The sequence below is a fragment of the Sus scrofa genome, chromosome 10 (assembly GCF_000003025.6).
Source record: "Sus scrofa isolate TJ Tabasco breed Duroc chromosome 10, Sscrofa11.1, whole genome shotgun sequence".
Taxonomy (NCBI): Eukaryota; Metazoa; Chordata; class Mammalia; order Artiodactyla; family Suidae; genus Sus; species Sus scrofa.
The window spans coordinates 7,668,412-7,695,456 of NC_010452.4; the positions used below are offsets into that span (position 1 = coordinate 7,668,412).

The following is a 27,045-nucleotide window of genomic DNA, read 5'->3' on the forward strand; positions in this document are numbered from 1 at the left end:
GGGGTTCGAGTCTCAGCCGTCACCAGTACCTAGCAAGTCCCTAGGTTTTAAAGACAGGCCTACCATCTACAAGCTGTGTAATGCCTCTTTCAGTCCCGGGCTCCACTTGGAAAGTGGAGATACGAATATCTACACCTGTAAGGCTGCGGTGAGTGTTAAATACGATAAACCAGGCAAAGCTCTTAGCACTATGACCAGAACGTAGAAAGTGTTGACTAATGGTTCTAATGCTATAATTATGATTGCAACTCATGAGCTTGGTAGTCAGTGGATACTGTCCGACCAGTATCAATATCTTTTAACGAAATGCCTGCTTTCAACTATTTACCGGCATCATTTTGAATCAAGCACTAGCTACATGTGGCCAACTTTCAGAAGGAGTTAGAACTTCATTAGGTCACGAAGAAAAGTCTTCCGTAAATAAGTATACCTTCAATTTCTCTTCGGTATCTCCTTTCCATCCCTACTGCCAGCATCCAGACCACTGCTTTCCCTCTCCTGTGGCCTCCCTGCCTCTAGCCTTGCTCCCACCGACTCCACTCTCCTCTGTGCAGCCAGGAATTCTAAAACTAGATCTCATCACCTTATTCTCTGCAGATAAACCCCCAAGTCTTGTACGAAGCTCTCATAAACTTCCATAACTGGGTTATATTTCTCAATTCATAATTTAGTATGCTTCTCTCTATCTTCAGCCTCCCCTCTGCACTTCTACATGATATGTTTCAGCCACTCGCAACTTTTCAGTTTGGCGTATGGACCACATTCCTGCTCACCTCTGGCCCTTTGCTTCAGTGAGTCAATCTGCCTGCATCTCCAAGGTCCAGCACAGTGTCTGGGACATTTTCAGTGCTCAATAAATATTTGTTGAATGAATGAATGAATGAATGAATGAGTGAGACAGAGAAAATAGGAAATAAGATCTAGTAGCTGATATGTAGCTGAAGCCACATCTCATTGTTACTACCCATAGAAAAGAGCAACAGTTTACCTTAAGTCCATTAATCTGAAAGTGTTTCAATTTAGAAACACTTCGTACCATGAAAAATCGTTTCCGAAAATAAAAGAAACTTAATTACTTTGGCATTTCTAATTCTGGTGCCTTGGTAAAAAAACATATACAAACCAACATTTGTGACACAGATAGCTGGAGGTGACAGGATAAAATCCCTATCACTACCTTCAACTAATAGGAGTAAGTTAACTAACTTTTCTAATCTTCAGATAAAAGATAGATACGTGAACACTATTCCTGATAATATGTGTGTTAAAACAGTTTAAATGAAGAACTCAAAAAAATCCCAAACATAATGTGCTGCAGCAAGAAAAGAATTCTGCGGATTAGTGTAAAAAATGCATCTATAGGGAGTTCCCTTCATGGCTCAGCAGTAATGAACCTGACTAGGAGCCATGAAGATGAGGGTTTGATCCCTGGCCCCGCTAGGTGGGTAAAGGATCCAGTGTTGCAGTGAGCTGTGGTGTAGGTCGCAGATGTGGCTTGGATCAGGTGTGGCTGAGGTGTAGACTGGCAGCTGCAGCTCCGATTTGACCCCTAGCTTGGGAAAGTCCTCATGCCATGGGCGCAGGCCTCCCACCCAAAAGCAACTATAATGACCAAAGTAAAGATTAGGTTGTACCTATTGGTCTGGATAGTTCTTAGGCCACTACCTGCATGAACTTAAATGAGACAGCAACTTCTCTGAATTCTGATGTTAAAGCTCCTTTTATTAGATTCACATGAGAATTTATTTTCTTCCTCAGTTGTATCGTTTTGATGGGCTTTGTGTATAGAGAGAGACAAATACTGGAATTATTAAGGCACTGATGTGAAAAAGTCATCACAAAACTATATGACCTTATCAATAAAATTATGTCTAGGTGTTGTTCTGCACATTTAAACTCAAGCTCAGGGAATTCCTATTGTGGCTCAGAGGATTAAGAACCCGACTCGTATTCACAAGGATGTGGTTTTGATTCCTGGCCCTGCTCAGTAGGTTAAGGATCAGGTGTTGCCGTGAACTGTGGTAGGTCACAGGCGCAGCTCGGATCTGTCATTGCTGTGGCTGTGGCATTGGCCCGCAGCTGCAGCTCTGATTCGACTCCTAGCCTAGGAATTTTCCATATGCTGTGGGTGTGACCCTAAAAAAAAAAAAGATAAAGAAAATCAAGCTCAGGAAAAAAAAAAAAAAAACATATATAGACTCATCTCTGGGTCATGAATCTAACAAGTTAAATGGGACTCTAGATCTTTGACAGATAAAAAAAAATTAATTCAGAGTGTTATTTAAATAGAAAATATCTATTTGTATTTGAAAGATTCTCAACATGTGTCTGGTCTGCCCCAAAGAACAAAAAAAGAGTGCTGGGTGGTGGGGGGTCAGGTCAGAGATTCATATGATAAAAGACGTGAGAATTCTGGAGATCTGCTCTGATAAGCAAGAGCAGCTCAGCAGGTTTTGAGAAATTCTTCATTCCTCTTCCTGCTAACTTTTTCTGTTTCCTTGGAGTCCTATCAGTGTCACAAGTGAGGTCAATTTCCAGGGTTCTGACTCAACAATGTCAACTCTGATTCATAACAGAACTTCTGAATATGGTGCGAAGTGCTTCTTACCTTCCAACTCTCAGATTGCTGGACTTAGGCCAAACGGAGGTACAATTCCCTTATTAGTGACCTGCAGGTGTATATTAAAAAATGACTCGCGTAAGAATGACATTAACATCCACAAACACAAACCTAGCACAACGGGAGGCTTACGAAAGGTACCCAATCTTAAAAACTGCTGAGTGGCACCAGGAAGAGAAGTGTTCCATGCAGACATGGTTCTTCCTGTGACAGAACAGAGGAGGGAGCTGAGAACTTCTGGGGCTACTCGTGAGATTTTTAAAAGAGTATTAAAAGTTTCAAGTTCTTAACACAGGAGGAAGAGGCAAAAGGGTGCAATTCTCGCTCCACAGCCAGCCTCTCTTCACCCCTGGTGTTCAGAAGGCATTCAAGCTCGAGGGTGTTTCAAGCCCAGCCATTCGGCAGGGCTCTCCTCACATGTCCACGAGAGAATTTCAAGTCTCGGCACACTTGGCCTCTGTGTCCTCACCTGAAAAGGAGGACGGAGGAGTATCTAAACGACCACCTGCGATATTGGGAAACTCAGTCGAAATGTCAAACCATCAGATGTTCAAGCGAGAGAATCCTCAGAAGTAAAAACGACACACACTCAGCAGCGAGGCTGCTCGGGGCTGCTCCCCTCGCCTTCCCCCTCTCTGGTCAAGTCTCCCATTTCTCTCCTGTGGCCTCTGGGGTGCCCTCTCTGCGGGGTCCTCCCACGTTACCAACACACTGTGATGACTGCTTTCCTGCCCCAGGTTATAACCACCTCGGAGGAAAAGCGACGCTGTTTTAAAAAAATACCTCGCTTCAAAACAGAGGGTACCTGAGATCTATGATAATGGCTGAGGGACAACAGCTATTTACTAAATGCGTAAAAGAGAAATGACAGACATGCGTGGTGTACGTGGAAAAGGGACTTGGCACTTAAGAACAGAGAGAGGGTCCACAAGACGGGGAAAGGAGTGAGGCTGGAAGTTCAAAAGAAGGGGTTAACACGATCGTTTCTTTGGGTTGAGAGGTTGGTAGGGGAAGTAGAGTCATTCATTCAACAATATATTGAAGGACTGAGTCTTCGCCACGGTCTTACATCTTATCACTTGCACCTAGGCTTAGCCAAAAGTTTACCGTGCTAGAGTTAGGTCTCAGATGAAATAAGAAATTTTTATCCTGCAAAACATGACTAGTTTGTATGTGTGTATGTGTACACACGCATATGTGCACCTGTTCGTTATTCACGGATTCTATATTTGCGAATTCACTGATGCGCTAAAACTTATTTGTCACACCAACAACAACACTGCTGGTGCTCTTGCAGTCATCAGCAGACACGCACAGACCGCTGCGAATCTGAATCCCCTATAGCGTGTGTTCTCAGCTGAGGGGTGACAAGGCTATGCCTGTCTTCTGGTTTCAGCTCTCGTACTGTGGTCCATTCAGTGCTAGGTTTCTTTGCATTTTTGTGTTCTTGTTTTATCTTCGTTGTTGACAACAGCCCCCAAGCAGAGGGCTGAACTGATGATGTCTAGTGTTCCCGGGTGCAGGGAGGTCGTGATAGGCCTTTTAGAGAAAATATGTGTATTAGATAAACTCCCTTCAGGCATAAGTTATGGTGCGGCTGGCCCTGAGCTCGATGTTAACGAATCAATAATATGTAGTAAGGAAGGTGTCTTGAAACAGCAAGAGACGTCTAACAAGGATGTGGATGGGTCAGTTAACGAAACTTGTGACCAGAGGCTCTGAGGAACCTACCCCTGTATTTTTCCTGGGACTGCTGTTCCAGTATTTTCTATTTTAATGTTCGTATCAACTTTCTAGAACATAGCTATTACAAACAATAAGAACCAACGGTACTTGTTCATTAACAACCTATCTAATCAAGATAAAAATCTGAAATGGTATATCCAAGTTTAAGCAAAAGGCTGATTTAAAAACAAACCAACCTGTCGAAACGATTTAGAAATTTAAAAAATTGGTCAGCTTCCTTCTCTACATGTTATTAGCCATTTCTTAATTTTTAACTGCAGGAAAAACGTCTGGTTGGCAGCAACCAGTTACACTGTAATCTCAAGCACCCAGTTATCACTTCAGTATTTCTCTAATAATAGAAGGTGGAAAATGATCTTTAAAAAACCATATTTTGGGGATAAGCTATATCCTGAGTGGGACTTACTAGCAGAAGCAGACTCTTACTGTAGGCGCTTTATACAGAGGGGATGAACCATTTGGGAAAGCAGACAGTCTGATTTTTACATTCTGAAAAATAAGCTAAACACATCACAGGTGTAACTTAGCCTAGTTAAGTTTCAGAATTTTAGAGAGAGTGCTATGTATTCAATTATTAATGTTTAAAGGGGTACATCGCTCTCAGGGAGAAAAGGCACATTTACCAAAAAAACCATTACAACAGAATTCACAAATTTTTCTCTGATTAGGTTCATGTGCGTTAAGAAATACAGTTTAGCTTATGATGAAGTATCTGGCACTTTCCTTTTATTAGAAAAAGCCCAGCTTACATAAAGCATCACCAATACATACAGTATAAGTTATCAGTTACCATTAGTAAGTCCACTCCCCCCTGACCTACCTTCCTACCCCTCAGAAATGGTCCCTGTGGATTTGAGGGGTTTTTGCATATATTTAAAGGTATTTCCTACATATTTTATTACTGACCCACTTAAAAAATGACTTATAATTCAGAATGAAAAAAAAAAGCGTAGCAAGAATGCAAAGCCTAAAAACATATATGCTTTAAAACTTATCAAAAATTTAAGCCTGAAGTTACCTTACCACCCTGCAGAGAGACAACTAGCACATTCAAAGAAGGTAGACTCCTTATTTCATAGGTAAAGTTAACTGAAATGAATGTCAAGTTCTTGTTAAGTCACCTAATCATTGTGCTGCCATGAAACTAATAAAAAATTAAAAAAAAACCCAACTCACCTAGAAATAGAACACAAACTTGTAAGAAACCATTACCATTTTCTAAACTTCAAAAATCAAAATGTTCTCTTGCTGGCTGACTCATTTAATACAAATCAATTTTTCCAGCATATGTACTATTTTGGGACCTTAACTTTATGAAGAACCAGTATAAGTGGGGAAGCCCTACAAGCAAGTGAGCTCTAAAGCCTTTCCATGGGGGTGATGCGTGGTGACAGAGGAAGCGGGTGGCAAGAGAGGATGTGCTGATGCTTGTGCAGCATCATTCATGTGGTCCATGTGTTGGCATGGGCACAAATAACGCCTTTTTAAATAAGCTGGGGTTTCATCCTTTCTCATAAAGCTGATTACTACCCGGAGGGGAGAGAGGTAAATATTTGAGAGACGAACCTCCTTGGATTAGAAAGTTCCTTACCTGGCCATGCTCTGTCCTAGCCCCAGGGCTAAACCAATGGCTGCAGAGGAAAGAGAAAAGGAGTTAGCAGGAACTTCGGTCAAAGCACGTGCTCTCAGGTGACCTGTCTGTGTGGCTGCAAGGCGTGTACTCGCCACCAGCAACAAAGCCTTAAACAGGCTCTATTTTAATGGCTAGTTCATGTAATTCTAGACTTACACCAATTTTGACAGACATGTAAGCGTGCGTATAAGTAATTTTCAATTTAATAAGCAAACTCGGTGAGAATTGCATTTCCATTTAATTATGTTAGCATAAACTGCCAGGACTGTATTCATTTCATGAATCAATTCTGGTTATAAAATCTACAAATGCTATCATTTACCACAACTTAATTATAGCATCATTACAACAAATTATGACCTTTTGATTGCAGCGGTTTAAAAAAAATGACAACTACAAGAATATCATATCCTCTGGCTATCCCTCAGGAAGAATCACACAAAACCCTGGAGGTGAATTCTAAGGTACTGGCTGAAGGTACCTTGAGCCCCTTCCTTCCTTAGTTATAACTGGATTCTGGCCGAGGATAAATTCAGCAACGACACTGAAAACACAGAAGTCAAGGCACAGGTGCAGCTTCTCTTCTTGCTCTGTGCCTCGCCCTGCCTGCCCCCCTGTATTATTCCAGCTGCTCCTTGGATTCTAACAGTGTATCTGGTGGTACCTTTTCCAAAGGAGTTATCCGTAGCTGTGGGCCCAGTCCTCTGGCAGCATTCTGCTTCAAACCTCATTGTAAACATCGAGGAAATCAACAGAGACATTGTGGAAGATAAACCAGTGGAAGCTCGCAACCATAGGGAATAATACTAATATTATCATTAGTGCTATTTTTTTTTGCATAAACCATAGTATGGAGTATGTGTATGTTTTAGATACATGACACGTATGTATTATTTCCTATCCTCACAAAAACCTTACAAGGTTACTCTCATGTTCCAGGCACAGAAATGACGGAGGCTCAGGTGGGAGGTTCTCTGCCCAATGTGTGCTTTCTGCAAACATACCGCAAAGGACAAAGGGCTTACATTGAAAGGGGACACTGCCTGGCACCCTTCAACGCTTCTATGTATTGTCCAGACTCTGTGTGGGACTAAAACCTGGGAATAAACAGCCTCTACATTAACAGGATTTGTCTGGGCTCTTACTGGGACATGTCTCAAGTTCATAGACAGGGATGCTCTTTGGCAGGTCAGATTCCACTTCTGTGGCGGAAATGGACACTTATTGGTATGTGCAAGCGATATCTAGATTAATTGCCAACTAGAAACCAATTATTTATTCAGTTTCCTGACATGTGACTGATAAATGCCCCCCCCACTATGAATTCTATATTTTTCTTCATAGAAAAATATTTTAAAAAATCAAATGCCAGTTTCAAAACCAAACCAAAAAATGAAAGGGTTTAAAAGCAGCAGTGTCTAGGAGTTGCCACTGTGGATCAGTGGGTTAAAGATCTGACACTGTCCCTTCAGTGGCTGGGGTGGCTGCTGTGGGGTGGGTTTGATCCTTGGGCTGGGGACATGCCATGGGCATGGCCAAAACCAACCAACCAACCAACCAACCAACCAAAAACCCAGCAGGGTTTGTTTCACCTCACCTGAACCCTAAGCTCTGCTCAGAGAAACCACTGTCAACTCCTTTTGCCTTTTCTTTGGGTATTTTAATGATATATTTCTACAGAATAATGGTGATACTGCTATTCTGTGATTAATTATGTTTGGCATTAATAAGTGACTTTCTATTACTGTAAATTTAGCTCTTTTATAACTCCCAATCCCCTATTTCCAGCTTTAACACCATTTTTGATTAATCTATTGTGAATACAGACATTATGACTAGGTGAATACTTTGTGCTGCTAAATTTTTCTTTTCGTTTCTCCTAAAAGTTGACAGGTGCCTCATTTTGCTTCCTTTGATATTTCTACTATGTCCCCAGTGGGCTTCCTGTGGCGCTGCCGAACCCTCATCACTGTTCATTTGTAAATACTGAAAACTCTCTGATAATATTTCTACCCTCACTCCTCTCTGCTCTTCAACTGCTGGAACACTCGCTCCCGAAGCCCTCCAGCCACTTGGCCCCATCAGGCCGCTGTTCTCCACATCAGCCCTGGATTTTCCCTTTGCCTTCACTGGGCCTTCAATTCCAAAGCTCGTGGTCTTCCTTTTTTTCCCCCTTTTTGGCCACTCTGGCAGCATATGGAAGTGTCTGGGCCAGGGATCCGATGAGAGCACAGCTTCGGCCATGCTGGCCCGCCCCTTAACCTGCTGTACCACAGTGGGAACTCTGCATATTCCTTTTCACTGTCATACATATTGTCCCCACTTAGGGGAGCAGAAGTTAATGCAGAGACAAAGACTGGTGCAGGTGTCCAAGGCTGGTATGAATGAGGGCAAATAGCAGCTGGTCGTGTGACCCTCACACGAGGGAGAATTTCTACGGACAGGAGTGACCTGAAAGGAGCAATGACGTGGCAGGAGGATGGTGGCCTCTGTGCCCAGGGCTTATGGGGACGAGAGGAGGGTGAGGCCACCTCCTTGGGCGGCCCGTCTAAATCAGCCTGGCTGATTTACACACTTCCTCGTCGAAACTGGCTCAACTTTCTTTGCACGTAACTCCATTACAGCAGTTATATTCGTATATTGCAGTTGTTTATGTATCCTGATAAAAAATTGGAGGTCCTTGAGGAAGGGATATGGTAATAGTCATAGTAACAGAACAGTAACAGTAGCTGTAAGAAAAAGCAGCAGGAGGAGTTCTCTGGTGGCTTAGTGGGTTAAGTATCTGGCGTTGTCATTGCTGTGGGGTGCAGGATTGACCCCTGGGGCGGGGAACTTCCACATGTGGCAGGTGCAGCCAAAAAAGAAAAAAAATATGCATATTATTATAATATATAATAATACAATGTTATATCATTATAATATTAATATAACATTATATTATAATAATATTAATATAATGTTATAATATTAATATAACATGTTATTATAATGTAATAATATTATAATATATTTATTATAATTATATATATATACATATATATATATGTGTATATATATATAGTAGTAATAGAAGTAGCAGTCAAAACACTCCCACAACTCAATAAATGTCTGGTATGTACTGGGAACCATGCTAACAGTCAAACGTAGACTACTTCATTCAATCTCACAACCTTTGGACGAGTTCTACTGCTTTTCAAGGTCACAAAACCAGCAGGTATGGGAGTCAAGATTTGGACCAAAGCTATCTGATTCCACCCCCTGTGTTCCTAACCCCCATTCTCCAACATTCCCTTCAGTGATTATAATTTTGGGGGCGGTGATTTTTCTCTTTTGCTCTGTTTTCCTTTTTTCTCTTTTTAAAGGTACTCATGGAACATAAGAGTTAGTTACTTCCTTTTTAGTGAAAACATGAGCAAATAAGGAAACACAGAGGTAGTGGTGCTCTTGAAAGCCAGAGTCAAATTTATGTAAAGACAGCAGAGGAAAGAAGGGCATGAAAGGAGGGGAGGTTGGAGGTTGTAGCGGCGCTGATGTAACTCGAGCCAAGACTCTGGGGGGACTCTCCAGGGAGAGGGGGCACAGAAGAGTCTGGAACCGATCAACCGCCAGGGATGGCAAGCCTGCGAGACACAGCTGGACGGTCTGTTCTAAGATTCTGAGGGGCCGGATGTGGTTCCCAAGCTCCCCTCTCCCTCCAGGACACAGATGCAGTTTGGACAGGTTTAGGGACTAAGGCTCACACGCACTGTTTCATTCAATCCTGAGAACAGCCGCCACCTATGGAGCCCTCCCTGCACTGCTGTTTTCAGGAGACCCATGTGGTCTGTCGCTGGGGGAGAAGAGAGTTTTTGGTTTTCTCTTTAAGAAATAAGCCTTTAGGGAACAAGGTTTTTTGAACTAAAATCTCTGCAAGTGAATCTCTCCACCTTAAATTCCTTCTCGCTCTTCCCTAATCCCTTCCCCTCAGCCGCGGGGTTGAAACACCAGCAGCAGAAATGTACAGGATGTCGTGAGAAGTCAAATAATATCACATCTGTGCCAACAGACAAAAGCAACCTCAAAATTCTTAACTCAGGTCTCCTAAAACATACTTTTCATCAGGAAAGAGCTAGAACAGTTTATAATACAGATTTCCGCTTTCAGAATTTTTCTTTTTTGCCTTTTTAGGGCTGCATGTGAGGCACATGGATGTTCCCAGGCTAGGAGTTGAATCGGAGCTGCAGCAGCTGGCCTACACCACAGCCACAGCAACGCAGGATCCAAGCCGTGTCTACCCCACAGCTCACAGCAACGTCGGATACTCAGCCCACTGAGCAAAGCCAGGAATTGAACCAGCATCCTCATGGATACCATGAGGCTCGTTAATGCTGAGCCACAACAGGAAACTCCAGGAATTTCTTTTTTTTTTTTTTTTAATAGAGTTTCTATTTTTTTTTTCTTTGACTCAGAAGCATAATTTATGTTCACTTAGTGTGTCATGTTCATATAATGGTCAAAATTTGTGCTAATATGGTAGCTACTAGACATATATGGCTACTTAAATTAATATGAAAAATTAAGTTCCTCAGGTGCACTAGCCATATTTCAAGGGCTCCAGACATACATGGCTAGTGGCTACTATCATTGTCAGGGCGGATATAAGAACATTTTCATTACTGTGAAAAGATCTACTGGACGGAACTGGGCTAAATAGGTTATCACTGATAATCTGAGTTAACTTTGGAAATGGCAAGGCATCTTCGACACTGAAGATTCCCTGTGACCGTAACTATTGTATTGAAGACAGTATGTAACTATTACAATACAGTTTTGTATTGAAGACCAGTTTTGTAGGAAGAAGTATGTAACAGAAGGGGGGGGTAAGGTATGGGGAAGCAGACATAAGGGTCAGACTTGACTCCTAACTCAACATCCTATCATAGCGTTTCATGGATCGAGACGGAAATAAGAATTAAGGTGAGGGGATAGTGTTAAGAAGAAGCTGCTTGGCGAGGTAAGAACTGGATCTTAGGGGCACCTGCAGCCGAGGGTGCCAAAAGACTAAGGCGCGTGCATCCATGCAGAGGTCACCCACAGGGACTTCCGGATGACCTTTAGCACCTAGGATGGCACACCGATCCTGGCATTTTGGGTTCTATCCCTGCCTGCGGTGCTCAGTGCTGTCTTCCAAATGTGTTCCCTGCAGCCTGGGGCCAGAATGAGGAGTCTGGACACTTAAATAGCAGTCACTGCTTTCCTCCCTGTCATGAGCTGGCGGGGGCGGGGTGGGGGGAGGACAGGGACGTAAACCTTCCCCGTGAGTTTTGGTGTCATTACTGACATTTAGGAATAAATAGGTAGGTACTGCACAACATTCGTAGACTAAAAACTCACATAATTACCTTTTCCATTGTCTACTGTGGGCAAGAACATTAATACGTATCTTAAACACCCACTAGGTGCCAGGTTCTTCGTCTCGTGTAAGCCTCCCAACAGTGAAGGAGAGGCGGGATCCGTTTTATTTTATAGAGGAGGAAGAACCTAAGAGTCAGCGCACTCACCCAGCTAATACGTGCCAGAACCAGGGTCCAAACTTAATCTTTCTGATTCTAAAACGCATGAGTCTCAAGAATATTCTTGACATAGCAGTTCAAAATTTTTATGACATCTCAACTTTTAAGCATACAAATGGGAAGTGCGTATAAAGTGATTCTCTTTTAAAACTCTGACAACAGTTATCGTAAGAAGAGAGAGTTAAAAGTTTATCTTTGGCCAAATTCTGACTCAGTGATGGGAGACGAGCTCCTGCAGCATCGATCGAATACTTAGTTTCCTAAAGGGAAACACTTTGCGAGAGGAGAGTCAATGAATTCACTGTTTTCTTTGTCTACCACTGCAATTTTGTATCGTGCAATGATAGATTTTAATCAGTGACACCCCAAAAGAGAGAGAGAAAAAAAACTGGTTTCTGTAGATTTCATCTCAAGCTTCTTTTCCGAAAAAAAGTCTTTCCTATCTTCGTGTCTACTTAGGAGACGGCATGAGATGCAAACAGAACAGCACCATTTTACCTTGAAAGAATGACCAGTGGACACATCCTGCTCGTTTACCTGACTCTTTGGAAGACGTTTTCTGGAAAACTAAAGAACTTCAGCCTCTAGATTGAAGAAAAACGGCTATTTGTGACTGACGCCAAAGTTCTGGCTCTCGAGCAAAAAGAAGACACGTGCGTTTTAGAATCAGAAAGATTAAGTTTGGACCCTGGTTCTGGCACGTATTAGCTGGGTGAGTGCGCTGACTCTTAGGTTCTTCCTCCTCTATAAAATAAAACGGATCCCGCCTCTCCTTCACTGCTTACACGAGACTAAGAACCTGGCACCTAGTGGGTGTTTAAGTTACGTATTAATGTTCTCGCCCACAGTAGACAATGGAAAAACGTACCTATGTGAGTTTTTAGTCTCCGAATGTTTTGCAATACCCACCTATTTATTCCTAAATGTCAGTAACAGCACCAATACTCACGGGGAAGGTTTACAGGACTCCTCGGCAGGTGTGACATGTTATCAAACACATAAAAAATGCTTAATATCTTTGTTTCTTTGACTTTTGGCTGAGTGGAATAGAGTGTGTGACTTTACAAAAGTCAAATTAGCTATAAAATGGGGGTCTAATACTGCTATGAATGCTTCAGAGAGGTAATAAAAATAATGAAGAGAGTGGCGCATGGGAAAATACTCTGAAAAATAAAATGTACTCTACAATATAAAGCATCACCATCCTCTTGAACTGTTTCATACCCAGTTTAACAATCTCCGTGTTTCACATAAGTGCTTTGCAAAAATGTCATTTATAAGAAAGGGCTGTTATTATTCTTATTCTATAACTAAAAGTTAAGAAATATGTAAGCTCAATGACTTACCCAAGGGAACCACAGTAAATCAGAGGAGGAATTGATCCAGTGTATCTTATTTATCAATCTAAAGTTGAAGCTGCTTTCATCAGAAAGAAATAGATGCTAAATTTGAAAGCGCAGAGGTATTCCAAATGACCCTAACCTCTAATCCGGGCAAATCTTGCTTTTAAGCAAACCGATATTTACACAAAAGATAAAATAAAGGGTGACTATTTGCTTTATAAAGGAATTCATCATAGGATTATGAGTAGTTACCTAGGTGCATTATAAAGTAAGTTTTGATTTGCATACAATTCCTCAGGTAAATTTCCTAGACTTTCAAATGAAATAAACACAAGACATAAATATCAATGTAAAAGTCAATTAATAAATTGTATTTACTCAAAAACAACTTGTAAGTGTTTGGGAAAACGTCAGACAGGAAAAAATTCTGCAACTACTTACGGTCAGTACATAAAGGGAGGCAGAGTGAATGAAAAGTGACCTCATTTGATGCCTTAAATATTTTTAAAACTAGGTAGTCGTATATTAATTTTATGTTGCACATTTTAGTATTATTTTTAAAAAAGTCGACAGAATAATGAAATGTGAATTTCAAAACTTAACATGTCATTTTTACTAGAAATTAGTATCTAATTTCTCTGCTTTAGTTGGACTGAGGTCTTTGTCGCATTTTGTGTACCTCACTGTAGTTATTTTACTGAATAATTCATTTATCTGCATTATATTATCCATTAAAAGAAACCTAAAATACATTAGCAACGGGACGTTAAAGACAGAAGGGCATGTTCCAAGGAAGTAATTATTAGATGGATATAAGACAATTAGTACAGCTAAAATCAACACGTTTTCATAATTATGACACTCTGCAAGGCTTCTCAGGATCTGTAGAGGGCACAAGTTAGTTTGTCTTTAAAACCAAGACTCTGACGTGTGCTCAGCACAGCTGGCTGTTTACCAAATTTCTACAAGTAATTTTGTTGAAACAATTGTAAAATACCATCTCTACAGAAATAACTCAAATGTTAATGACACACCTCCACTAATTCTCATCTAATGAGCTGACAGCTTCCAGTGAGGTGCAGCTTTCCACACTGAGCACCATGCTGGGTATTGTCCTGCTGATGCTCAAACCATCCTTTTCTGCCCCCAGCTTAGCACCTCTGTTTCCCTGATTAGATATTCCCAAGCTGCCCTATACTAAATTCTGTTAACCCTGTGACCATAGGAAATGAAAATTCCTAAGTGCTACCATATTAGAGCCTGTAAAATCTTTCCCCCTCTTTATTAAAAATATAACTCTTGACATTCCATGAAAGAAAATTATCTTAAGTGTTTCCTGATCGGGTTGTTTTTTGTAGTTGATCTTCCAAAACAAAACAAATTCTGACCTAGAGAAATCAAGAATTGAAAGCAGTAGGTGTGGCTTGCTAGCCAATTAGATGTTTCTCAGTATTTAGTAATTTAATGACTATGTCTAGCCCTTCTTACAGTTCATTACTACAGCCCTGGGGTAAAAAACTGCAGCAAGGAGTTGACAGAACCACAGTTAATCTGTGCTTCCCTACACTCCTGTGCAAGCATTGCTGGGGGCGGGGGCGGGGGGGGGGTGTCTTCCCAACACTACCAGCAGTGGAACCTGACAACCCTGACCCCAGAGCCCAGGACTTCAAGGGTGCACTGTGTGGTGTAATTTAAGAAATTTGAAAACAAGAAAAGGCCTCTATCCTTGGCAAATGCATCATTCATTACAGAACTAATGTATGCATATAATAACAACAGTCTAGAGAATAATGTCACAAATACTCTAATCAAGGAGAAATAAAAACCTAGAGAGAGAATACAGAGGTATTGAGAATTACTGGTGGGAATTCGGGGGCAAAAAACCCAAAGGTCCCTTAAAGGAAGTTTAAACAGCAGTTTAACCTATTTTTTGTACCATATTGTGGTAATTTTTCCTGACAAGAGTCTACACAGGGGTTGTCTTCAACCATTTTTGAGCATATGTTGCCTGAAAATATCCTTTCTTTGCATGTTTTTATGTAGACATCTAAAATTTTCATCATAATTTAAATATCTGCAAAGCATTCGTGTTTTTATTAATTATATATATAGGTATTTTAAAATAACTGCACCACTCTTAGATATATACAGTGGAATCTAAATATCGTTGTAATTCGATATTAACCATCAATCCATTAAAAATATAGAGCAGGACAAGCATGACTTCAAAAGTTGACATTTTTACATGGTTTGCTTTTCTTCATGAATCCCTTGAAGCTTCCAATTCACTCCCTCCCAAAAGTTTATCCTAATGTAATATAATTTTATTTTTGAAAGCCTTTTATTAGTAACCCCTATCATAGTCTTCTGCAACAAAAATGGGTGTGCATACCTACACACACACATTTTCTTAACGATGTGTGACTATAAAACTGAATTAAAAATTATTTTGAAAAGGTTCTAAGTTAGTCAATGCTAATGATAACTGCTGTTAGTTGATAACCATCAGTGACCCAAGATCTGAAACAGTTATCATGACTCAACTAAGCCAATGTAAATGTATTTTGATAAAATGCGACTTAAAAATAAAATTTCATTAGAAAGCCATCAGGAATAAGCCTTTCCCCCAGCTTAGTTGATAAATATTACCTTTAGCATCAGTTCTAGTCCCACCTTTTATTTTTAACAAATTGATTGCGCAGAAACTTTGTTCACACAGATTGGTAAATGGAAACAGGAGGAAGCTGGTTAGAACTGCCATTTGATTATTGAATGCCTTCAGAGATTGATGTCCCCCAAAATCACACAGTGATTTCAAAATCAAGGGCTATTTCCAATAATCTACCAACTGCTGAACATAACAATTAGACCTTAAGAATTAGGAAAAAAAGCTTTGTGACTTAGTTACTTAATTTGTCAACATCGATATCAGCATAATGCTTGGAATGACCTCCCACCTGGAACTCAAGAGGCTTTTACAGGGCAATGCACCAAAACGAGATTACAATTGAATGTGTATCTTTTTTTTTTCTAAAGTGGAAGAGAGGTAATTTGAACACTGTTCCTAAGGTTGGGCCCCCAAAGCACCTAGTTCTGAGTCTCAAAGGACTACAGCCAAAAAGCAGTTCTTCACGCTCGTGGGCACTCGCTGTGGTATCCGGCAAGGGTCAGCCCAGAGGGAACACGCAACAATGTCCATCTCCCTGTCTTTTCCTGGAAGGGTCTTGACCAGCATACTTTACAAGCTGCTGTCTGTGGTTCTGGAGTCTAATCTAGCATGCAGCTCAGGACTGGCTGTGAGACTCCTCAGAGTCCAGGGGGTTGGTGGGCACACGCCCTGCCTTCTCAGTTCTGCTGGCTACAGCAATAAAACCAGGCTGCCAGCACCTCTCTGGAAGAAGTTTGTAAACATGTCTGGTGCCCCAACTTTTGCAGCTGCCACCTGAGAGAGAGGCCCCTGGATCTCCTGGTTCTGCCAGCCAGTGGAACTTGCATTCACTAGTCCCACAGGACTAGAGCAAACAAAGAAGCAGTTTTTAAACAGGCAAAGAAGCAATATCCTCCTCCCTCTCCCAATCCCCTGCCATGGCAATACACCCAAGCTCAGTGCAGATGGACTGAAACGAGGGCCAACACGCATCCTTGTTTCTCTCTGAAGGGGCTTAACTATATACTTTCCCCACTGCCAACAGAGGGAGTCTGGCTTCTGATCTTGGCGCACCCTCCCCTACCAGGAGCCACCAAGAATAAAGATGGTGGCTTGGATAATCACAAAGGTTTGAGAGACAACCAAGAGCTGACTGACAGAGTTCATCTCCTACATGAGACCAGTCTGTCAAGACTGAAAGAGGGGCAGAAACCAACATCAGAGTCCAAGGTAAATGCAGAAGCGGGAATGTGTTCCAAACAAAAGAACAAGATCCAGCTTTAGAAACTCATCTTCATGAAACAGAAATGTGATTTACCCAAAAGAAAGTTCAAAGTAATGGTTTAAGAGATCCTCACCAAGGTCAGCAGAGCAATGTATGAACAGTGCGAGAATTTCAACAGAGATGATAACTATTAAAAAATACCAAGCAGAAATCATGGAGCTAGAGAATACAATAACTGGACTGAAAATCAAAAGCAAACTAGATCTAGTGAAAGAAAGGATTAGTGAACTAAAAAAAAAAAAAAAAAAAAAATCAATGGCATTCATCCAATCACAGGAACAAAAAGAAAAAAAGAGTGAAGAATGAAAATAGCTTAAGGGACTTTGGGACACCATCAAGTGGACAAATTATAAGCTTTATATCCCAGAAGGAGAAGCAAGAGAAAAAGGGGCAGGGAGCTTATCTGAATAAATAGGGGCTGAAAACTTCCCTAATCTGGGTAAAGAAACAGACATTTAGACCTACAAAGACCAGAGTATCAAATAAGATGAATTTAAAGAGTCCCACACTGAGAAATATGATAATTAAATCATTTAAAGTTAGAGACATGGAGAGAATATTAGAAGCAACAAAAGAAAAGCAATTTGTTACTTATATACAAGTGAGCACCCCACCCCCCCGCCCCTGATAAGACTGTCAGCAAATTTTTCAGCAGAAGTGTGTAGGCCAAAATGAAGTGGAACGATATATTCAAAGTTCCAAAAGATACAAAACTGCCGAGATGACCTTATCCAGCAAAGGCGTCCTCCAGAATTGAAAAAAGATAAGAGTGTTCCAAACAACAGCTTTATACAAGTCCAGCATTATAAGAAATTCTAAAGGAAGTTCTTCAAGCTGAATCACAGGACACCAAAAAGTAGCAAGAAAACCTATGAAAGTATGAAACTCACCAGTGAAGGTAAAGATGTAAATTCAGAATATTTTGATATTATAACAGTGTTGAGAAAATTACTTATGTAACTCTAGTATAACAGATAAAAGACAAAAGTATTAAAATGAACTATAAATAAAATTTGTAATGGATACACAACATAAAAACAATTACTAAGTGGTAAGTCCATACCAATCAATTATTACTTTAAATGTAAATGAACTAAACGCTCCAATTAAAAGATGTTGAATAGATAACAAAATGAGACCCAAGTGTATATACTACCTATAAATGACTGACTTCACCTTTCAGTGAATACACATAGACAGAAACTGAAGTCCATGCAAATGTAAATCAAAAGAAATTAGAGGTAGCTATACTTATATCAGACAAAAGAGATTTTTTTTTTGTCTTTTTGCCTTTTCTAGAGCTGCTCCCACAGCATATGGAGGTTCCCAGGCTAGGGGTCTAATCAGAGCTGTAGCCACCGGCCTACGCCAGAGCCATAGCAATGCAGGATCCGAGCCACGTCTGCCACCTACATCACAGCTCACGACAACACCGGATCCTTAACCCACTGAGCAAGGCCAGGGATCAAACCCGCAACCTTGTGGTTCCTAGTCAGATTCGTTAACCACTGAGCCACAACGGGAACTCCTAGACAAATTAGATTTTAGGCCAAAAACTAACAAGAGACAAAGAAGGCCATAAATATAATGATAAGGGGATCAATTCATCAAGAGGATATAACAGTTGTAAAAACCTGTGCACCCAACACTGGAGCAGCTACATATACAAAGCAAATGCTAACAGATCTGAAAGGAGAAATAGCAATACCCCCACTTTGAATAATGTGTGGGTAATAATAGATCAACCAGATAGAAAACCAATAGAGAAACATTAGACTTAAACTACATGTTAAGCCAGATGAACCTAAAAGACATATACCGAACAGTCCATTCAACAGCAGCAGAATACACATTCTTTTCAAGCACGCAAGAAACATTTTCTAGGATATATACTATGTTAGGTGACAACAGAAGTCTTAAATATTTTAAGAAGACAAATCAAAGCAAGTATCTTTTCCAACCACAATGGATGGAAACAAGAAAAACAAAAACAAACAAACAAAAAACAAGAAAAAAGTGGAAAATTCACAAATAGGTGGGAATTTAAAAAATGACCCTGAACAACCAGTGGGTCAAAGAAGAAATCAAAAGGGGAATCAAAAAATATCTTGAGAGGAATGAAAATGGCAACACAACATAGCAAAACATAAGCGAGGCAGTAAACAAGAGTTCTAGAGGGAAGTTTATCCTGACAACACCCTCCATCAAAAAAATAAATAAATAAAAACAAAAGATCCAAACAACCTCACCTTATAACACAAGGAACAAGAAAAAGAAGAACAAACTGATGTGGAAAAAAGGAGGTCAGAATGAGACACTGAAAAAGGGGACCTGGTGGCATGACTAAATGAGTATTGAGAGATTGGTAATCGAACACGCTGGATGGCTTGGGAAACGCTAAAATAGTGGCATCCAACTTCCACCCCCGCCCCCAAGACTCTTGTTTAATCCACCGAGAACCACTGGGGAGATGGGTGTGGAAGGGAGGTAGGGACACTACAATGAGAAGCAGGACTCAACCGACATTATCGAATTTGTCCTATTTTAAATACGGACTTTCCTGTCCGCACTCCCTCAAAAACTATTTACTGTCTGCCAGGCAATGAGCTGACACAGGAATACAATGCTGATAACGAGTCGGGGCACTTGTGTGCTCTCAGAGCATTTATAATCTTTACCAAAAGTTGGTTTAAAAACAGCACTAAAATCTACTTTCTTGAGTGTTTGTTTTAGAACAGAAAATTAAGATGAAAACATATACAATTTTTTGGTTGTCATTCTGAGATAATAAATGCTTTATCCATTCTTCTATTTATGTTTGAGGGAAAAAAGACAGAAGGTCTTCTGGGATAATAAAAAAGTGAATATCAGATAAACTATTAAAAGGGAAGATAAATTATAAAAATAAATCTATATAAATAATATTTTATTCATATTAATTATATTAATAATATTTGTAAGTTACTGCCAAAACAATAATTTGTTTATATTTATTTAAAAGTAGAATTAAAAAATAAGATCTAATGAGTACTAATACGATTGTTTTCCGGAAAAAAATGCATTCCCTAACTAATTCAGATCATTCCATACTTTAATGGTCTTTGGTCTTTCTCAAGTTCGACCATCTTCATAGGAGACTTCTGGTAATGAGCCAAAATACATACTTTATTTAAGGTTTTCCAACAAAGACATATTTAGAAATAGAATGAGCACCTAGAAATTCACCCAATCACTCAATAAAGCCAAAGCTTTGATTTTTTGGAAGTATCTAGTAAATTAGTCTCTTCCTCTTTTATTGCTCAATGAAGATACATTCTGGTCCCTTTACCGCTCACGCTGGGCAGGAGCAGAAGGTAGAGAATGAATGAGAAAAACAGTCACTTCATGTCAGTCCTTTAGAAAGGAAAGAAGTGACGATGGATGAGGAGAAGGAGCGCTTGATGCTACTTAACGAATGAACATTTAAATGCTTCAAGATAATATATTCCACTAACACGTGACTTTCAAATTCTATCACAAGTACAATAAAAGAATGACTGTATTTGAAAATATTTCTTTAAATTTCTGCCACGGGTTTCGTTTAAACCGTTCTTGTAGTAATGCCATTGGTGTATGATGTTTGCTCTTTTTTTAAAGACGGATATAAACTAAAGCACCTGTACCAGCAACAGCTACCAATTTCCCCAAAGAAAGATGCAGAAGAGCCCAGCGAGACTGCACAGTGCATACTCACTCGTGGGGATGAGAATCTGGGGAAAAGTGAACCATTCTCTTGTTACTGACTGGGCCGGGAGTGGTCACCTGAAAAGAGATTTCAAACCAAAAAGAGGTCACAGTTGTGTTTGTACGAAGACAGTGAATAAGAGCGATGTTTTCATTTGAGGACACCCGCTCTGAAATGGAGAATATAACATTAATTCTCGAAATCTAACGCAACTGCACGAGCCAACAGAATAAGTTAATTCCTGTAAAGAGTGCATTCCTTCTTTTAGTCTAGTGGAGTTCCTCTGCTCAAAATTTTAAACTATTTAAAAATACCTTTCTAATAGAAAACGAATCTTTTTAAAAAATTAGTCGACTGGCTCTCATGCCCAAATACAGTACAACTGTAAATATACTTAATTATATGTTAAAAAAAGGTTTAGTTAATTAGATTCATGTTGAGAAGATATTTCTTTACAACCAACATATTTACAGTTAATTCCTAAATGTAAATAACATGTATTATAATGCACACAATTTAAATGCATACACATGGAAGGAGTTCCTGCTGTGGTGCAGTGGGTTGAATAAAGGATCCAGTGTTTCCACGGCTGCAGCACAGGTCACAGCTGCAGCTAAAATTCAGTCCCTGCTCAGGAAACCGCCATATGCCACAGGTGCAACCATTAAAAAAATAATAAAAAATGCACACAAATTGGGAGTTTGGGTTTAACATATACACACTACTATATATAAAATAGATGAGCAACAATGACCCAGTATAGCACAGGGAACAATATTCATTATCTTGTAATAACCTATAATGGAAAAAAAAATGAAAAAATGGATATACATATATATGTATGTATAACTGAATCACTTTGCTGTACACCTGAAACTAACACAGCACTGTAAATCAACCGAACTTCAAAAAAACAATGCTCAGAGTTCCTGTTATGGCTCAGTGGGTTGAGAACCCATCGCAGTGTCTGTGAGGATGAGGTTCGATCGCTGCTCTCGCTCAGTAGGTTAAGGACCTGGTGTTGCTGCAAGCTATGGTATAGGCTGAAGATGCGGCTTGGATCCAGTGTTGCCATGGCTGTGGTGTAGGCCTGCAGCTGCAGCTCCGATTCCACCCTGGGCCTGGGAACTTCCATATGCCACAGGGGCGGCCATAAAAAGAAAAAATGGAAAAAGCAAAAAACAATGCATAAAAAACTTAAGTCAAGGAAGTAGTGAGTGGTCCTTTTTTAATAGGGTTTTCTGTAAAGTTAAGAATTATCTGTGTAATTTCACTTCAGAGAAAAACATTATTTCCTTTATTTCCAAATAAAAAGTAAAAACCTGATAAAGAAATAATGGTTCAATTTTTTTTTTTGATATTGTAAGCTATTCCCATTCTGAAAGAAAACTTCACAACTTTCCTATCTTATGGAGGGTTCTCAGTAGAAATAAAAACACAGCATCATGCAAGAATGAATCCACCCTCCCAACGGACAAGACATAAACTAATGGCAAAAGGCTTTAAGTTATGCTCTGTCATATTAAAAAAAAAAAAAAATCCCCCTATAATTAGAGAAATGCCACTTGACATCGAGAACCCAAAAAGGCATGATGAGGCAAAAAAAAAAAAAAAAAGCCCCTGAAAAGAAATGAACATTTTCAAAAAAGGTGTTTCATCTTGGATCGCTTGGGTAACAAGGATGCCTGCACACAGTGAATTTCCAAGAAATGCAAATATTGCAAACATGCAGAGATGATGACATTAATAAGCCTAGGGTCGGAGCACCACAGGTAAACATGTGGCTCAACTCCAGAACTACATCCTGCATTCATCCCCAAATGAGGTCTCCATGCTATTCCAGAGGGTACCCCTGGAATACAGTAATCCATTTTCCACACTGCGGCTGTGAGAAAAGCCGACTGTGCCTATGTCACGCTTTGTTAGAGGTTCATGATCACATTATCTCATGGTGGACCTGACACTTTTATTCAGTTTACAGTATGTTCTATGTACAGGCAACTTATTTCCTTTGCCAGGGCTGCTGACAACCTTTTCCACACTATATTAATCTTGTTTACTGACTTTATCTTGGTACAAATATCAGAAAAGTGAACTTTTTATCTCAGAGAAAGAATAAACAACGTGTTGACAGAAGCAGAAGCTATTTTCAGGGCTAAAATTGCTTGTTTACCTGAAGCTATACTTATGGAGAAAAAAATGTTTAAGGCTTGCTCTGGCTTGAAATACATAATCTGAAATTTAATAAATGAAGAAATTTCACATACACCCATGTGACAAATTGCTTGATGAAGACGATGCAACTGAATACAATAAAACAGAATTTATAACTAATTTATACCACAATACAAATGTAAGCTTTCAATCTAGTCAGAAATAATCATACTATGTATTTCTCAGAAATCATATATATATAAACCATAAGCTCAATTCAATTGCTGCAAATAACTCACAAAAGATTTATAATATCAAATGTAGACATGTAAATGACTCTATGTATTCACCTAGCACATGGTCCTTTTTTTAAAAAAAGAGATGAATATCCTTGACTATTATTTTGGGTCAATTTTCGTTTTACTTTTAAAGATGTGCAAATAGACATAGTTTAGAATTTTTTTAAAAAATGAAATAAAAAACCGCTGAGACCCACACGCATGAGGATCTCCTTAGGGTCCACGGCACAGGCCTGCTTCACGAGTAAAACGTCCTTGTCATGGAAACCTCTTGCTTCTTTAGGGACTAGACGTCACTGACCCAAAATCTGAGAATAAGCTCTTAGTACAGAATCCAACCGGTGAAAGTCAGGGCTATACTGGAGTTTCAGTGTATTTTAAACTGGAAAACGTGTTTAATGTGACTGATTATTAGTAGACACTTCAACGTATTATAAACTGTCAAGAAACATTCTTATAGAACTCCTCTTAAAATTTATAATTCAGGGAGTTCCCGTCGTGGCGCAGTGGTTAACGAATCCGACTAGGAACCATGAGGTTGCGGGTTCGGTCCCTGCCCTTGCTCAGTGGGTTAACGATCCGGCGTTGCCGTGAGCTGTGGTGTAGGTTGCAGACGCGGCTCGGATCCCGCGTTGCTGTGGCTCTGGCGTAGGCCGGTAGCTACAGCTCCGATTCGACCCCTAGTCTGGGAACCTCCATATGCCGCGGGAGCGGCCCAAGAAATAGCAACAACAACAACAACAACAACAACAACAACAAAAGACAAAAAAAAAAAAAAAAAAATTTATAATTCAGGGTTAATCTTCCTAAAAATAAAATGACACAATTTAAGACATTCGGCCAAAGTATTCATTTCTAGTCAATAATTAAGTATGGTGATTATTTTATTCTCCAAAAAACTATGCTTTCTGTTTATTCCAGAAATGTCTTAGAAAGAAATCACAAATTAAAAAAAAAAAAAAAATCATGACTCTTTAAATAGCCAGTAAGATATCCACACAGTAAAGTTTGTTAGAAAAGTAGATTTTCATCTCAGAAGCTTACACAGGAAAACAGGTATTATATTTTTCCTGAGAAACAGTATCTCCACAATCCAATTCTTGTTATGTTAAAACTCTGGAGACAGTCCTTTAAATAATTAGCCAATATTTACTGATAACCACCCTAAACATCATACCGTGTGCTCTGGATTTTTATGATTCATTTGTTAAACAGTATTATAGCCTATATTTACAATTCTAAATAAAGCTGGCATCTTTCTCTTCATTTCCTTGGTTTATTACACAAATGATTAAATTTCAAAAAGTAACAAAGTTAGGTAGCAATGGAGGGTCTCTGGAAAACACGGCATTGATGTCAATTTATGGCCTTATTAGACTGTGTAATAAACTAAGTGTTAAAAGATCACATGGGCCCCAGTTTTTACTATTGTTTACTAAATAGTAGTTGTTATTATTTGCAATCAAGTTATCAACCTTAGAAAACAGGGATGCGGCAGCAAGAGATAAAATTTAATACCAGCTGTACTAGTATGATCATCAAAATTCATAAGGCCAATAAAAGCACCAACGCAAGGGAAATTTGGCCAAATGATTTCAATGACAAAATATCTATTTTCTCAACTTTATTAGACACATTAAAATAAATTTCTTCTTTTTGTCACTAATTTACTAACACTCGATTTCATGACTTTCCTTAAAAGACAAAGAGTTGGTTTCATACCTCATTTTTATTTTGTTATTATTACCAAACCCACTGCATCTCATCCCATTCTACAATTAGATGGTTGAAGGAACTACTTCCGAAATCAGACAACTTATCCAAGACACAATGGGCTTATGAGACAAATAATGAGTTTGTTCATTATATCCTACTTATATTCTCAATGAATAAGATTCCGTTTGTAAATTCATGATGCAGAGTCTCCAAACAAGTAAAAGAAATCATCACCCTTTCGCTTTGTTTTGTTTTTTTTGTTTTTTTTGTTTTTTGGTATGCGCCAAGTTCCCGGCCCGGGATCAAACCTAGACCACAGCAGTAACCAGAGCCACAGCAGTGACAGTGCTGGGTCCTTAACCCACTGAGCCGCCAGGGAACTCTGAAATCATGATCCTTTCTCTCCTGACTCTAGTATCGCTACTCTCCCAACACTGCTCTCATTTACGATTATTACTCCATTTGCTTTCCAAATGCTGTTCTGCTTCAGTGCCTGCTCTGACAAGCACGTATGGTGGCAGGCTGCCATTCAAAAGAAGGTCTTTCAGTTTTGTGAGGACTGGTCAGTCAAACGGGCCGGGCCTCCAGGCTAGAGGGAGACCTTGCCTGAGCCTCCTGCCAGTTTGTCAAGACCCAGAGGTTTCCTGCTTCTCTAAGGACTGTTATTAATTTGACTCAACTTCTCTGAAGAAAGAAACAAGCCTTTAAAGTTGAGCAGGCTCTGCACGATGGCCCCCTGGTACATTCAATGAATGTGTCAGTCAAATATATGTGACGGATATTAAGGAAAACAACTCAACAACAACAACAAAAGGCTTAAAAATAGGACTTTAGACCCCTGGGCATAAGAAGAGGGGAAAGCAAAGAGCTGGAAGGAGACTTTTGCTAGTCTATACACTCACCTCCATGTAAAACATAAGCCCAAGAAAATGATATTCTCAATGTTTTGTGGTAGCTGATTTCATTAATAGCTGTTAAAATGAATGTGTGAATGCTTATCTTTTAATCACATAGAGAAGAACATTGATTCTCCAAAAAGTATTTCAAATGAGGGCTCATGTTTTTGTTTTGTTTTTTTCTCTTTTGAGGACCTCCTGCATGTGGAAGTTCCCAGGCTAGGAGTCAAATCTGGCCAACACTGCAGCCATGCCCATGCGGGATCTGAGTGGCATCTGTGACCTAAGCCACAGTTCACAGCAATGCCAGATCCTTAACCCGCTGAGCAAGGCCAGGGATCGAACCTGTGTCCTCATGGATGCCACTCAGATTCGTTTCTGTTGAGCCACAACGGGAACTCCTGGGCACATGTGTTTTTAACAGTGATCTAAAAATTTGCTACCGGATAGCTGGGGGGAATGCATAAAATATTTCCTTATGTCATCTATTCTCATACGTAATATTACAGAATGGTCACAATTCACAAAAGACACAATCTATTTAGGGATGGAAAACATTTAAGAGAAACAATATTAGAATTACTTTTAAGACAACGTACAAAAAAGTAAAAAATACTTTAGAATTACTTTTCATGCAAATACAAAAAAGCAGCAATACAGGTAGCCTAAATGGACAGTATTTATAAGATAAAGGGGAAAACGAAGTAGTTGTCTGATTTAAGAGGAATAAGGGGGAAAAAAAAATCGCCTCCAAGAAGGAAGCAATATACCATTTCTCTCTCCCTGCATCTTACCAGCGCACCAAATTCAACTTTCTTTTTTTGTCTTTTTGCCTTTTCTAGGGCCGCTCCCACGACATGTGGAGGTTCCCAGGCTGGGGGTCGAATTGGACCTACACAAGAGCCATAGCAACATGGGATCCAAGCCGCGTCTGTGACCTACACCACAGCTCACGGCCACGCCGGATCCTTAACCCACTGAGCAAGGCCAGGGATCGAACCCGCAACCTCATGGTTCCTAGTCGGATTCGTTAACCACTGAGCCACGACGGGAACTCCAAATTCAACCTTCTAAATCGCTGCTTTTCAACACGTCAGTTTTCTCATTCCAGAGCCATCCACAGCTCGACACTGAAAGCAAAGTTAAAACTAAGGAGAAATGCAGGCCAAGCCCTCTCTATTCTCATCCCTGCCTTCCAGTGTGGTCCTTCTCTCCAGCTCCTGGTGTGGAAGCTGACTACTCCTTGTTCTAAACCCCAAGCTGATCTATTTGGAACAATTCAACCCATCTTTCGCAGCTACCTACTGTGTCTATAGAACAATGCTTAAATTTACTATCTAAACAGTGGTAAATGGTTCCCATTCAGGTGGGTGATTTTAGTTATATTGTTACGTGGAACTAAATCTTTTTGCTCTCTTGATAAAGTCCTG

At 39.9% G+C, this 27,045-nt stretch overlaps 1 protein-coding gene across 7 annotated transcripts in view; it reads right to left on the bottom strand.

The window, feature by feature from the left end:
- GPATCH2 (G-patch domain containing 2) overlaps window positions 1-27,045 on the bottom strand; it is a 182,107-nt gene that overhangs the window by 53,291 nt on the left and 101,771 nt on the right. For 4 of the 7 annotated variants that reach the window (XM_021064101.1, XM_021064099.1, XM_021064100.1 and 1 more), the window contains 2 exons: window positions 20,560-20,627; window positions 5,958-5,997 (listed from right to left, as the gene is read on the bottom strand). In XM_021064101.1, coding sequence (XP_020919760.1) covers window positions 5,958-5,997; window positions 20,560-20,627 — 108 coding nt within the window. Of the gene's footprint in view, window positions 1-2,608; window positions 2,670-5,957; window positions 5,998-20,559; window positions 20,628-27,045 lie in introns of all 7 variants that reach the window. The other 3 variants (XM_021064103.1, XM_021064102.1, XM_021064104.1) reach the window with 2 other exon arrangements.